The sequence below is a fragment of the Perkinsus marinus genome (genome assembly GCF_000006405.1).
Source record: "Perkinsus marinus ATCC 50983 genomic scaffold scf_1104296929318, whole genome shotgun sequence".
Classification (NCBI taxonomy): Eukaryota; Perkinsozoa; order Perkinsida; family Perkinsidae; genus Perkinsus; species Perkinsus marinus.
In genome coordinates this window covers 433,235-446,516 of record NW_003216498.1, presented here as the reverse complement: position 1 = coordinate 446,516, position 13,282 = coordinate 433,235, and the positions used below count along the sequence as shown (strand labels likewise).

The 13,282-nt window shown below is 48.1% G+C and overlaps 5 protein-coding genes across 5 annotated transcripts; 3 read left to right on the top strand and 2 right to left on the bottom strand.

Moving 5' to 3' along the window:
- Window positions 1-144: 144 nt before the first annotated feature.
- On the top strand, window positions 145-476 carry Pmar_PMAR012466 (hypothetical protein; the record flags this gene model as incomplete). Its single annotated transcript, XM_002787643.1, has 2 exons — window positions 145-184; window positions 208-476. 2 exons carry the CDS (start codon window positions 145-147, stop codon window positions 474-476), a joined length of 309 nt encoding a protein of 102 aa, XP_002787689.1.
- A 1,330-nt stretch (window positions 477-1,806) lies between these two features.
- Window positions 1,807-4,400, top strand: Pmar_PMAR012465 (hypothetical protein). The gene has a single exon (XM_002787642.1). It carries the CDS (start codon window positions 1,824-1,826, stop codon window positions 4,353-4,355), a length of 2,532 nt encoding a protein of 843 aa, XP_002787688.1. The 5' UTR covers window positions 1,807-1,823; the 3' UTR covers window positions 4,356-4,400.
- A 4,047-nt stretch (window positions 4,401-8,447) lies between these two features.
- On the bottom strand, window positions 8,448-10,570 carry Pmar_PMAR012464 (protein phosphatase type 1, putative; the record flags this gene model as incomplete). Its single annotated transcript, XM_002787641.1, has 10 exons — window positions 8,448-8,480; window positions 8,601-8,735; window positions 8,783-8,867; window positions 8,915-8,981; window positions 9,031-9,105; window positions 9,528-9,629; window positions 9,988-10,134; window positions 10,177-10,260; window positions 10,312-10,444; window positions 10,505-10,570. 10 exons carry the CDS (start codon window positions 10,568-10,570, stop codon window positions 8,448-8,450), a joined length of 927 nt encoding a protein of 308 aa, XP_002787687.1.
- Window positions 10,571-10,817: 247 nt separating this feature from the next.
- Window positions 10,818-11,467, bottom strand: Pmar_PMAR012463 (ribosomal protein L14, putative; the record flags this gene model as incomplete). Its single annotated transcript, XM_002787640.1, has 3 exons — window positions 10,818-11,042; window positions 11,098-11,278; window positions 11,329-11,467. 3 exons carry the CDS (start codon window positions 11,465-11,467, stop codon window positions 10,940-10,942), a joined length of 423 nt encoding a protein of 140 aa, XP_002787686.1. The 3' UTR covers window positions 10,818-10,939.
- A 201-nt stretch (window positions 11,468-11,668) lies between these two features.
- Pmar_PMAR012462 (conserved hypothetical protein) lies at window positions 11,669-12,213 on the top strand (the record flags this gene model as incomplete). Its single annotated transcript, XM_002787639.1, has 3 exons — window positions 11,669-11,824; window positions 11,868-12,001; window positions 12,051-12,213. 3 exons carry the CDS (start codon window positions 11,669-11,671, stop codon window positions 12,211-12,213), a joined length of 453 nt encoding a protein of 150 aa, XP_002787685.1.
- Between the last annotated feature and the right edge of the window lie 1,069 nt (window positions 12,214-13,282).

Sequence of the window (13,282 nt, the reverse complement as noted above, 5' to 3'; positions counted from 1 at the left end):
GCTGGGAGTCCAATTGTTCGACCGTGTGGTGTCCGTCCACCCGCCCCTACTACTACTGCGCCCTCGACCCTGATTTGGATTTGATTCTCATGGATTTGGTTGTGATGGCTTCCTCGTCACTGTTAGAGGGCCCCCGTCTTTATTATGACTCGAGGCTGCTTTGCTCTGAGGGTCACTATCGAGGGTGAGATATTCATTTTCAATCAGATGCATTATATCCATTGCCATCGTTTGATTCGAATTCCTCCGAACCCGAAGGAGAGGGTTCTGAGTCTGAGCAGGAGGGCACTTCCCCTGTCAGCAAGAGGGCTTGTCCTTTATCCTCCTCGGCAGCAGCAGCAACAGCAACAGTACAATATTCGGTGTACGGTCCGATGTTGGGGATCCTCGGGTATGCGGCTGCTAGGGGCGAGGGGGGTCAGGAGGAAGAGATTCTGTGGCGCGTGACGGTTGACGTGAAGGTCCACACGGAGTAACTCGTTAACCCAACATTGGCCCTATAGCTTAAGAAGCTTTCCTTGAGGAAGGAGCGTAAGATCCTCGAGGAAGGAGTGCTATGGAGTTGCTTCTTATGGCACCCAGGAATCACCACTACAGATCCTGTGGGAAGAAGCCTGAGGAATGTTAGCCTGGTCGGCCTCTGGTCTAAGCCTTGGCTTACGAGGTGGGAGCAGAGAAGATCGGCCACCAGGAATCGATCCTGGGATCTTATGACTGTCAGTATGACACATTAACTGCAATAGCAATCTACCGGAATTAGACCTGCGCTTCCCAAGGATCGGTCTCGCCAACATGACGTATTAAGCGCCGCACCAGTTCACTAAACCCTGCGAGTTCTTGAATCATCCGCACTCGTTCAACCCGACATGCTGAGCTGTTCATAAGTATTCACCGTAACCCTCTGATATGCCCTCTTGTCTGCCCTTAACGCTACGACGAATAACGCGTCTTCTGGCATGCCTCTTCGTCAGAAGTACGACTCAACGCAGCCCAAACGTGGGGCAGCAAATGTAGTCCGTCGAGAGGAGAACTACAGTGACCAAGATCGTTCTGCTATTACTAGTGAACTCGACAGTACGTTAGTCCGAAGGTCGACTAAGTACAGTACACCAAAGCTCGTAAGCAAGGTAATTCCGTGAGGAACCACAAGCAATGCCGTAAGGAACCACAAAGCGTGACGCCCACTTGGTGGTGTGACGCACCAATCGATTACGCTACAGGGCGAACGAGATTAGAACTGCATCCTAAGTCTAAGGGAATGTCAAGCGATCAAGTCAGCAAGTTACAAGGTCTACATAAAGAACTTGCGTGCTGTTGTGCGTTTGCGTGCCGTCCCGCGTGCAACTGTGATCGCCAATGTGGTGGAGGATCGACGGCAATGTTGGCATCTTTCTCACCCATCGCATCGACCCTCTCGAGCCTCTTAGGGACGGCTATCCTTGGGTGGAGGAATGATTAGTACTATCCTGCAGTCCAACTGCTCAGTGTCTTTTGTGTGGTATTGCATACGTTGACTTTTCGAGATGACTGTGAATCACAGTCTGTGATACTCCCTGTTGGCTTCCATACCCTTCGCGTTCTCGGTGTCATACGGGTCCCCGACAGCAATGTGCAACCGCCAGAGATAGCTTCAAGTGATTTGACGACCCAGGTGACGGGGGAGTTCATAAGTTTGCTCAGGAAGTGGTAGAGGTGTCGTTGCATACAGGAGATGATTAGAAAATTAAAGTCATGAGTGTCACTGATATCGCGTTGGCTTTAGAGTGGCTCGTCAATACAGCGGTAATAGTTATCATCAGTATTTTTGTTGCTTCTGCAACCAAATGAAAAGCTCCTGTATTAATCCCATCAAACAACATGCAGTGTTCGTTGGGAAATACTTGCAACTTTTACATCTGTCAAGATATGTGCTCATACCTATGTGGTTGGTCCTGTTCGGCTTGGGCGTTGTCGGTGTTACTCATATGTTCGACCACATGACCAGCGCCCTCGATTCTCCAGCTGGCTCGCCGTCATACGCCGCCACTCAGAGGACTTCGGCCCTCTTCCCGCAACAACAATTTGGTTCTCCCGAGGTCCTTTTAGTATCGCTTGATGGAGGTCGCCCAGGTGACCTTTTCACTAACGGTCTGTTGCATAATGTAACTGAGACGGTACGCCATGCCTTCCCAGCCAACACGAAGGTTCAAATTGACGACTATTTGCAAGCTCAGCAGTCGGGGGAGCCTACGATCCTGTATCTCTCGGCTGACAACAGAACAACGATCTTCACGGTTGCTTTTGACATTGGTTTGGTCAGTGTCGCACCTCTTGAGGAAGCTGTAGCCGACGCTGTACGTGGGAGCTATGGCCACCTTGGCCTCTTTGTTGGTTGGGCGGGTATAGGGGCTTTGGGCGATGAGTCGGCGAAAGTCACAGAGCTCGAACTGGGTATAACACACGCTGTTGTGTTGCCTCTCGCCTTCCTCCTTTTAGCATACTCCTTGAGATCATGGCGGCTATTACTTCTACCATTGATATGTTTGCTTCTGTCGATTGCCATCTGTGGAGCTTGCCTGTATTTATTATCACTGTTAATGCCCGTCAACACAGGTGCTCCGATAATGATGTTCTTTCTCCTCATGGCCTTGTGTGTCGACTATTCTCTCATCCTCCTAACGAGGTTTAGAGAGGAGGTCACCGGAGTGCATCAAAGGTCGCCATACGATGCATGCAAGGAGATGCTCGAACACAGTGGCCATGTGGTCTTCAGCTCAGGCAGCATTCTGTTCGTATGTTTTGTCTGGCTTATGATCATACCCATAGCCCTCTTTAGAAGTATCGGTCTAGCCCTCCTGATATCAGCTCTCTGTGCAGTATCAGTTAACCTCTCAGTGACCCCAACACTGATCGTGACCTTTCCAAAGTTCTTTGGTCACTTTGGTGGCAAGAGCTGTTGTCGTTGTTGGTCGTGGTGTCGTTGTCGTCGTCGTGATGATCGCTCAGAGGGTCAGTCCCCTCGCGGTCGTCGTCGTCGAAGTGGCCCTGGTTTCTGGTATAAGTGGGGTAAGCTTATGACATCCCGTTGGGCCGCAGTTGCATCTATCATTCTGTTGGTTACCCTGATAGCGGTATTTGGGTGGGCGTGCTCTTCCCTCACGATCACATCCAATATCTCTACGGCTAGTCCAAGGGACTCTCGTGTTGGGAAGACTTCGGAAAGAATCTCGATGGCATTCACACCAGGAATGAGCGGTCCGTTCAACATGGTCTTTGAGGCCCCTGGTGGTGACATATTAACGGAGAAGTTCTGGACGGCGGGGTTGAACCTGTGCCGGACGATCGACCAGAAGTTAATGAAGCAGCACCCTAAGGGATCTCTATTGGGCTCGATGTATTTGAAAGAACCGGGAATGCCCGCGACAGAGATTGACTTCAACCTTGCTAAACTTCTGGTCTCGCCCTCATGTACTGATCCCCGCTGTAAGCAGTACCAGGAAGGCTTGAAGAAGTCTATGAGCCCTGGTCGGAACGCGTTGAAAGTCACCCTCATAGTCGACGATGCTCCAACTTCACTCCAAGCGTCCAGCTTCACTGAGAGTCTCCGCGATGTTATTCATACTGTTGTCAAAGAGAGCGATGGGGAGCTCATAGTCTGGCTCACAGGCATATCAGTTTCATCACACGATTCTATGTCTGCTGTAGTGGAAAGTCTGCCAGCGTTCGCAGCTGCCACGATCGCTGTTTGTCTCGTCTTGGTTGGTATTGTCTATCGTTCGTTGCTTATTGCAGTTCGTGGAGTAATCACCATCGCTGTCACTTTGGTCTTCTCATTCGGCTTTGCGGCAGGGGTGTACTTGAATGGTTGGTTGGAGTTCCTTCATTGGCCCGCAGTGGCGTCAGAGTCGTCAACAGATGGTCTGTCATGGATTGCCCTTCCTTTGGCCTTCTCTGTCGTCCTTGGGCTCAGTCTGGACTATGATGTCTTCCTATTGGGTAGAATAGTCGAAGAACACGACCGTGGTGCATCGGACAAGACTTCTGTCATTATCGGTGTGTGGAAAGCTGGTAAAGTGGTTGCACTAGCCGGCTGTATCATGACTATAACTTTTTGTGGTCTTCTCTTCTCGTCAACTCCTATGGTCAATCAGACCGGCTTCATATTGGTAACAGCCATTATTCTGGATGCTTTCTTCATGCAGGGTGTTGTGACACCTTCACTTGTATCATTTTTTGGTAAGGCCAATTGGTGGCCACGAGGCTGCCCGCCGATTCACACCCCAGAAGACGATAGCCTGGCTTGCAGAGAGGACATAGATAGTGCTCAGATCCAATCTGATCCGCAAAATCTCGAAACGCCTAACGTTAAACTATAGGGCAATGATAGGCATTGGTTTATCATCCTTTACGATTTTTATTCGTTATCATAACTAGACTGCTTTTCATTGCCACTGTTAGCTTTTGTGTTGTGCTGCACACTGGATTGACCATGAGCTCAGTTAACGACAACCCTACCACTCCCGTCCAGCATCAGCATCATCAGCATCATCAGCATCGTTAGCATCGTCGCTGCCAGTTAGCGGCAATGAATCTCCATTTCTCGTGACCTACATGTACTTCTCAAAGCAGCTTTCTAGCGGCTGGGAACATCGTTACGGCTCATTAGTGACGGTCTCAATGAGGGACCCTTGTTCGAGAATACCCTCAGTGGTCAGTGCTTGCTGGACTCTGAGCTAGGCTGGCCCCGCCTGGGTCCTCGAGGTCCCGGAGGGGCGACTGACTCGATCACCAGATGTTGTTCATTCGCGGGAGTCGGTCTGTTCTACTCAGGTCTCTTTGTAACCGTTGCACGGTCATGGATACTATAGGTGAGATACTGTGTGATGAGCCCTATATCACGCCTGTGAGGAGTGATGACGTTCAGCCATGATAAAGAGCAAATTGAGACTCACCTCGAGAGCATCCTCGTTCCTGGATATTAACCTACTCGGACGCGTTCACCAGCGACTTTGCTGGCAGCCCGACATTTCCTTTGTGCTCGCCTCGAGTATGTTCACTGCCGATCGAGAGTCCTCAACACCTTCCCGACCATGGGTTCTATCCTCTGCTAACAAGGTCGAGTATCCGGTTATCAATCTTCACAGGTCTGAATATGTCGAACTTGAGAGGTCTTATACTATATCATCATTGAGTTTGTATCCGTCTACTTCCATACAGTTGGTCGCAATTTATTGTACGCAGTGCGTTTCCTGCTTGCCAATCGCTCAAGTGCGTCGTCGAAGCTTCAGCTCATCGACTGCGGTGATCTCATTTTTGTTGTCTACTACCGTGTGAAAGCTGCTTCTAAATCGCCACACTCTCAAGTTTTCTCCATACCACACTGCTGATTTTTCATACAATTTTTCCTCTATACCGTGCGTCGAGTTGTTCAGTGGAGCTGGGCGTCTGACACTAGGCCTTACGATGCGCTCGTCCGCTCGTTCATCACACGTAAGAGCAGAGGAAGATGAGCATGTAGCAGCTCTGAACGCCTGGGAGAAGGCTCTCAAGGATGCTACTTCTGAGGCTGCCTCGACAACAGTACTCGCAAATTCCCAATACCTCAAATCTCAACTTAGTGTTTGGTAGGTCCATCGGAATCAGGTGGAAGCCCTGCAAACTGAAAACGTAAGTGAGCAAAAGCTGTGTTCGGTATGTGAGCGCTGCCTCCTTCAGCTCAGCTTGCGGCAGTATTTACAAAGTGTGCAAAAGGAGGCTGATCGGCTGAGGGACTCAGGTCGTCGTGATTCCTCGTCTTCATTCAGCGACCCTTCCAATTGTGTCATCACTCAGTTACCGACTTGACGGAAGAGATCGAGGCCATGCGGCAAGTGCTAGCTACCAAGGATAAGGTACGTTGTTGACACTCTTGACTTGGGCAGCAGTGGCATCGGCAGATTCACGTTGATCGTGTTGACAATCTATTGCAAGAAGTGGCCGCCCTACGAGCCGACAATCAGCGAATGGCTGTACTCTCTGCGGATGCGGAGGCTGTGAGGGTCGAAAATGAAGAGATAAAACGACGCAATACCGATCTTGAGCAAGAGATGAACAGATTACGAAGTGATGGCAGTGTTGGAAGAACATGTGTTTGCTTTCCTCAACTGAGCTCAGGAGTTTCCTCACTAAAAATCACCAATCCGGATAGAAGTGAACAGAAACCAACAGGAATTTCGCAAAATTTCTTCGAAACTTCTGTATTGTCACCAACACATATGCATATTTTCCAACACAGAATGGTAGTGGCCTCATCAGGCTCCCTATTGGCATGTTCGTAGGCTCCAACACCGCCCTCTCATCTCAATTGATGCAAGTAATGACCGAAGGCGGCCCAGAGGGAAGTTTTGCTGGTCGACCGCTGCACGACGAGGAGGAGGAAGAACTTTCATTGGCCGAAGGTTCCGATGATCCTAAAGTACCCTGGGCCGATACTTGATGGTTTCGCACACGCCCCTCAGGTTATTCTCGAGATCTTCAATCGTCAGCGTGCCCGAGCTCAGAGTCGAGAGACTGAGCTCATTGAACAAATAGAACGTTTGACGGAGCGTATTGGAGCATTATCGACCGGGCCCTCATCAGCTATAGGGAGGGAACCACCACCACCTCAACCGCAGCCGTCATCGTCATCATCAACATCAGAGAGCCAGGTAGCATCGCTCGTGGTATTGCCAATCACTGCTTGCGTCCTTTCAGACTGGCACTGCTGTGAGCATCGGATCTCAGCTGAAAAGTCGTGTTCAAAACATAAGCACACAATCCGGTATCGCTGAATTCGCGGGGAGATTTTTTGGCTGAGTATTCTTGGCATTGCGTTGTTCAAGTGACTTCGAACGCAAGGGGGGTTGTGCGCATGATAATAATTATAACATTACATGTGCTGCTCTGGCAAATACATGGTACCCAATAACAACTGAATTGGCCATACTCAACAGAAAATATAAACGATGAGCTTCTCAGCGGTGGCTGCTAGATCAGCCAGCGTACGTCTCGTCTTCTGTCAGTGCGCCGTCCCTTGAGGTCATAACGTTGACGTGCTCCCACGCGTCCTCATCTTATCATGACCAGTCCGATGGAAGGTCTTGGATGCCTCAACGTTGTTGAGTCGACGCTCTGTGATGATCCTTCGTCCCGGATATTTGCCTAGCGGATTAACTTGAGAGCTGGCGAGTCTTTCACCTTAGAAATTAGCCTCATTGAGTGGCTAAGAGCCAAATCGTCATCATCATAAACATGACCACTGGTGGTCACGTTAATGATGATGATGATGATGATGATGGTGATGATGATGATGATGATGATGTTATTGACCAGAGGCTACGTACATCAGTGGTCTCATAGTAGCTCCTCGAGTACCCCGCCCGAACCTCATCATGACAGCAGTAGGGGTCCTGCCCACCGACTGGATGCTAACCCAGCCTCCTATGATGTCATAAAGCCGTCACCCGTCACGTCAATTATATTTTTCTCGAGAGAAGTTGGTAACCAACTTATACAGTTGGTTGAATGTGCGCGTCGTGAATCATTCCCATTACATCAATTCATTGTCACGGATTCCATGATGAGAATTCTACAAGGAAATGTCGTAGCCGCCGATTCCCGACGCCGTGGAATCACGGACTTGTACAGCGTCATCGAATAGCGATGCTTCCCATTCATGCACTCCAAGGGTATCAGGATTTGCGAGTCGTTTTCTCAAGGTATGTATCCCCGAACGGCTGGCTGCCGTCACTTTTTATCTCAATCAATTTTTATTTCGTCACCTTCATTTATTTTTAGTCTCGACTCCCTTCCCTAGTGTCTCGGACAATTGAATTGACTTGAATTACTCTTGTGTTGAACTCAAGAGCTCAGTAAGCCAGTACAATGGATGATGGTACTGCCGTCGTTATGGCTATTATTACTATTATCACCAAATATCGTGCGAGAATGTGAGAATAGTATGCAATAATGATGATGAAGACGAACGCTGCCGCTGACTACAGCTACCATCACTACAACAACCCACTAACACCATCATAATGTCAACCACCAGTCGACGTCGTTTACACAAGTATAAAACAGGAGATAGGTAATCCAGCCAGCGCATTAGGACTAGGATCGTCGCGCGCCACAAAAGTTGCCAGCGCCTCCGGTAGAATGTTGGAGACTTTGTGCCCGCCCAAACGATCGATTACATGATCAAATGATAAGATCAACACAGACTCGACGATGATGATGATGACGACGGCATGATAATGAAAGGTACAGATGATTGCTAGAGAATATGGAAAGTGAGGAACAAAAGCCGGGAGGTATGTCCATGATGACGATGATGATGATACTAGCCTGCCGCATAGCATATGATAGAAGCATCCAGGACAGTTTAATGATGATGGTCATGGTCACCTTGTAATATGAGAACCTCCCACACATAGCATACCCCACTGCCTTTACTTCTTCTTTTTCTCTACCGGTTTCAGCACCTGTCACAATCCTCCTCATTATTCCATTCATCGCAACACGCCACCTACTGCGACCACCATCACCAACTCTATTATCCTTTCAAGCACCACCACTACTACTACTACTACTACTACTACTACCTGGAAGCTGCACATGAGGGTCTCGTCAACACTCATCATTGCGCCAGCATTATCGAATTCGCCACAGTAATTAGGAGCAGAAAACAGCGTTACCAACTGCCTCTTGGCGAAGAACTCATAACCATCCTCCACAACCTACACCATAATACGACCATCAACCTACTACCCCAGCCATATTCTACCTGATGTGCCCGACAGATGAGATCCAAGTCGTGTTTCCTCAGGCAAGCTTGTACAATATCCGCGCCAAAAGTGAACGACACTCCTCTGTATAGAAGCTCAATAACCAGCCGCCAGCGGTCTGTGCCCACTACCGATCGTTCTCGCCCCATCCACTTATGTCTTGTTCTGGATCCGACCACAGTAGATCACACAGCAAGCCTAATGATACTCATCATCATCATCACATCAACGTCACCAACAGCATTACCGGTGTCAGGAACATCTGTTGGGCGCAGTATCCGTTTGATCTGATCCATGGAGTTGAGCTCGGGCGAGAGACCCCCTGACAACATTTGGGATGTTGATAACGGTATAAGATAAAAATAAACTATAATCTATAACGGTAGAATATAATGAGTATAACCCGTTTTACGTGAAGTGGCGTAGTACTCTGTGAAAAACGCGATACTGGCGATATGCAGTAGTCGTGAAATAGATTTTTCACTAGTGTTTTTCATATCACTAGGGTGGTGAACTCCAATGAATATAATAACGGTACAATATAATGATAAAATAATTGTCAAATGGTGAGCATCAGCGAGCGACTTCGAACTATACTACAACTACTTCCTCAATATTCGCCGATTAAAAGCACAAAAGCAACGCGATATTCCATATCCGCCCAGACCGACCATAAGCATACACGAGATGCGATCCCCATTATCGTAGACTCAAGGGCCAGCCTACGGCGTCTCCTAGTATTACCATGCATGCAGAATATTTTCTCATCTACTATAGCAGCTACCGGCAAACAGTTGAAGCAATCGGTGAAGGTCTTCCATAGCTTGATGTTGTATCTGCGTTTACCTGAGATATAACACCAATACTTGAGAAATGGTAATAATAATAACAGCAGCAGGATTCGAACGTGCGACCAACCCAGTAAACGACTGAGTTCAACTCTACGGATGATTACGCATTAAGGAAGCGATCAACCCTAGGCTTAGATTAACACTAACTTTAATTCTCGCTACCAACAACGCCAAATGTCTTCCAAACGGACCGCGCTGTTAGACTACTGTCCATTTTACTGTAGCTGCGAAGCATGCGATCATCCCATCTGTGTGATAGAAGTAGTAATTCCCCAAGGTGATGCGATAATATACGGATGATGCTCAAATGATGATGTTTCTGTAGTGAGCATCCCTCCCCCCCTTTTTCCTACATTCATCATAAAAACCATAAATCCTGTTGATACTAGCACACTCGTGGTTGCCTCTGAGTAAGAAGAAATTCTCAGGATACTTTATTTTATACGCCAACAACAGACATATAGTCTCCAACGACTGTTTGCCCCGATCCACATAGTCTCCTAAAACAAGTACGTCTGTGGGGATAACAGCAACATGCGTACCAAGGAAGAGGTAGTTTGCTTCTGGTGGGAATCCACCGTATTCAAAGAGCCGCAATAGATCATAATACTGACCATGTACATCACCTGTTGGACATACTTACTACCACATGGTGACACGTAGATGGTGACACATACCACATATTTTAATCGGTGCTTCCAGTTCCAACAAGTTTGGTTGCTCTAGGAATATCTGTCTAGATTTGTTACACAAAGCTCGTATTTCACCATCGGTCAATTGGACTCCTTTGCCGGGCCGACACCCACGTACCTGTTGAAAATGATAATAGGCTTGGAAATTCGCTGCTGCTAAAAGTAATAATACTACTACCTCGAGAAGCTTCTCAATGATAGCATCAACGTCGATGGATTCCACAGGAGCCCCCGATGATGCCATTGTTACTACTACCACTACAAATAAAACGGAGCAAACAACCGAACAGACTAACATGATGGAACACGTCCGACGTGACAAGAGGGTGAATCTCTTTATGTAGTCTCATAGTACAAGTCGAAAATAATTCTCAGAGTTCCTTATGGGTCTGATCTGGACCTATTTCGTATCTTCTAGTTGCGACCTAAGATTCTCCTCCTTCTCCACTTGTATCCTCATCATTTCACATCAACGCAACTCATATAACAATATGCAGCCTCAGTCGTCATCATACAGCCCTAGTCATCGTCATCATAATCCACTGCTACTACTACTGCTAGTATCAACAACGGAAAATGAGAACTTCGACGTAGTCATCATAGTAAACGCTGCTTAGTGCTGCTGCTGCTTGCGGACCTTGTTGATGGAGGTACGCAGGGCCTGACCGATACGCTTCTTGGCAACCATCACCTTGAAACGCTCGAAGTCGGTAAGACTGAAATAATAAAACAATAACAGCACTCATCATCATACAATCTAGAGTGACTTACGCAAGCTTGTTCTTGCGAGCAACGCGCCTGCGAGCGAATCGAGTGGCGTTGAACTTAGCAAGGACCTCGCCCTCCTCGAGGCCCTTAGCTACAGTAGGACCATGGGCGCCACGGAAAGTGTTGGGGACGACGAAATCCGACAACGCCAACCAACGGATGGGAATCTGCTGACGGGCAACACCTGAGGACATCATCATCCTATTCTTTCTACCAAAACACCCCTGACACTACCAGTGACGTTCTTAGGTCCATCAACGACGACCCTTCGATGGTCAACGACGTCCACGATGGTGCACTGCTTGCCCTCATCGGGACCGTAGGTGACGGTGCAGAAGCGGCCAGGCTCTACGAAACGGTTGTAAGACGGCATCGCTGCGGTTGATGACTTCTTCGGAAAGGAACAAGACCAAGACTGGGCAAAAGCTATAGCGAAATCGATCACGCGTTAAAGAGGAAAGGTGTGCCAATCTTGCAATCTTGCATTTCCTCAACGCAAACTCGACGTATCGTATCTTACGGTTGCCGTGATGCCGAATGGTTCCTTCTCAGGATCTCACGTTGATAAATCAGCATGCCCACCTTTTCTGGAGTTGAGGCCATCGATTTGGTCCTTGCTGATGATGAGGACGACAATTTGGATGTGGCCGAGATGAGTCTTACTTGTCATGGCTTCGACGAAGATCGAATCAGGAGAGTTAATGGTGGTGAAGATGCAATTGAAAACGTTGTAGCTACTGGTATACGATGACTCTACTATGGTTTCTTGCCAGATAGAACTACAGGAGAGTGACGATGTGGACGACCCCCTTATCGTGCTGTTAGATCTCAACATGCCACCTAAGATGGGAGGCGCCGAGGCAGCCGAGACCATAAGGAAAATGATGGACAACGAGGAACTGGAGCGGTACTTCCTTCCGGAAGGTCCTCGGTTCGATCCCCGGTAACTGTTTTAGTAACGTCATGTTGGTTTGCTGTTCGGCCGGCAGAGTTGAGGACCTCAAGTCCCAAAATTGGGCCCACAATTTTGACCATTTCTGCACCAAACCCTTCACCCCACAGACCGCCGAGGAGCTCGCCTCAGCCATCGAGAGTTGGTGTGAAGAACAAGATGAATGATCACAACGTGATTATCAACGCATTCATCATGACTGTGATTACTACTGCTTGCTTTTCCCATAGGAAGTCGACGTTATTGCGTTTGATAGTCCAATGGAATGCACTTCCAATTCTGTCCCACGCCGAGTGGAGTGTTGTGGTATATGTATGTAGTCTCCTCGAGACAACTGTAACAACACTAATAGCAGTTCTGCATTGTGATAAACATTGTTCATATCAGTAGTTGGTCAACTACTATGCAGTGTTGTAACCGATTAGTCGTAACGTGGTTAAAGTCATGTTTTCGCTTGGGACTTCGAAGAAGTGATCGAGGAAAGACTATCAGAAAAAAACATCAGATTGTGTCGACCGCAAACACCTCGGATCGTCGCCATCTATCGTCGTGGCAGCAAGTACAATCTTGACTATACTGGAGACCTTGATGAGGTCCCCGGGAGCTCTAGGGCAACCACTAAGACTGTTCGATGCTGCTCTCGTGAACACAATAGCGATTAGCCTTGGTAAAAGGTGCCATGATTAACACAACAATATAGTTTTTCCAGTAAAAAAATACAGCAGTATATAGCAAGACTAAGTAGCTCTAGCTGAAGGTCAGGCTAAGTATCAAGGATTGTGTGCAGGTGTCTCCGGAAAAGTCTACAACAGAACAAACATGATGTGGAAGCTTCCGGGGTCGTCATGATGATTGGTCGTCGTTACCACGACCAACGAGTCTAGCATACTGCAACCAGCGCTAGTCTATCACAGGACCAATAGAGAATGAAGTGGGCGAGCACCCCGAAGAGACTCTACCAATCGACGGTGACGTTTCGAAGATGCAAGAGGTAGGCTCTCAGATCATCTGAGAATATCGAGCTCGTCTCCTCTCTCAACAACCACAGCGCACCTGACAGTACTCAACACGCCTATTTCCCTTCTCCTCTGGTTCTTTACGTTACCACACACTGATCGACCAGCCATCTCCATCGACATCAATTCTCCAGGGGCTCTTGAGCTTATACCTCGACGGCTTATTCGTTAGATCAGACATGCCGCTGGAGTGACCTACATCGGGAGTTAAAAGAGTGTG

Excerpts from the sequence above, each read along its gene's own strand:
- Pmar_PMAR012465 (XM_002787642.1), top strand. The coding sequence starts at position 1,824 with ATGAAAAGCTCCTGTATTAATCCCATCAAACAACATGCAGTGTTCGTT.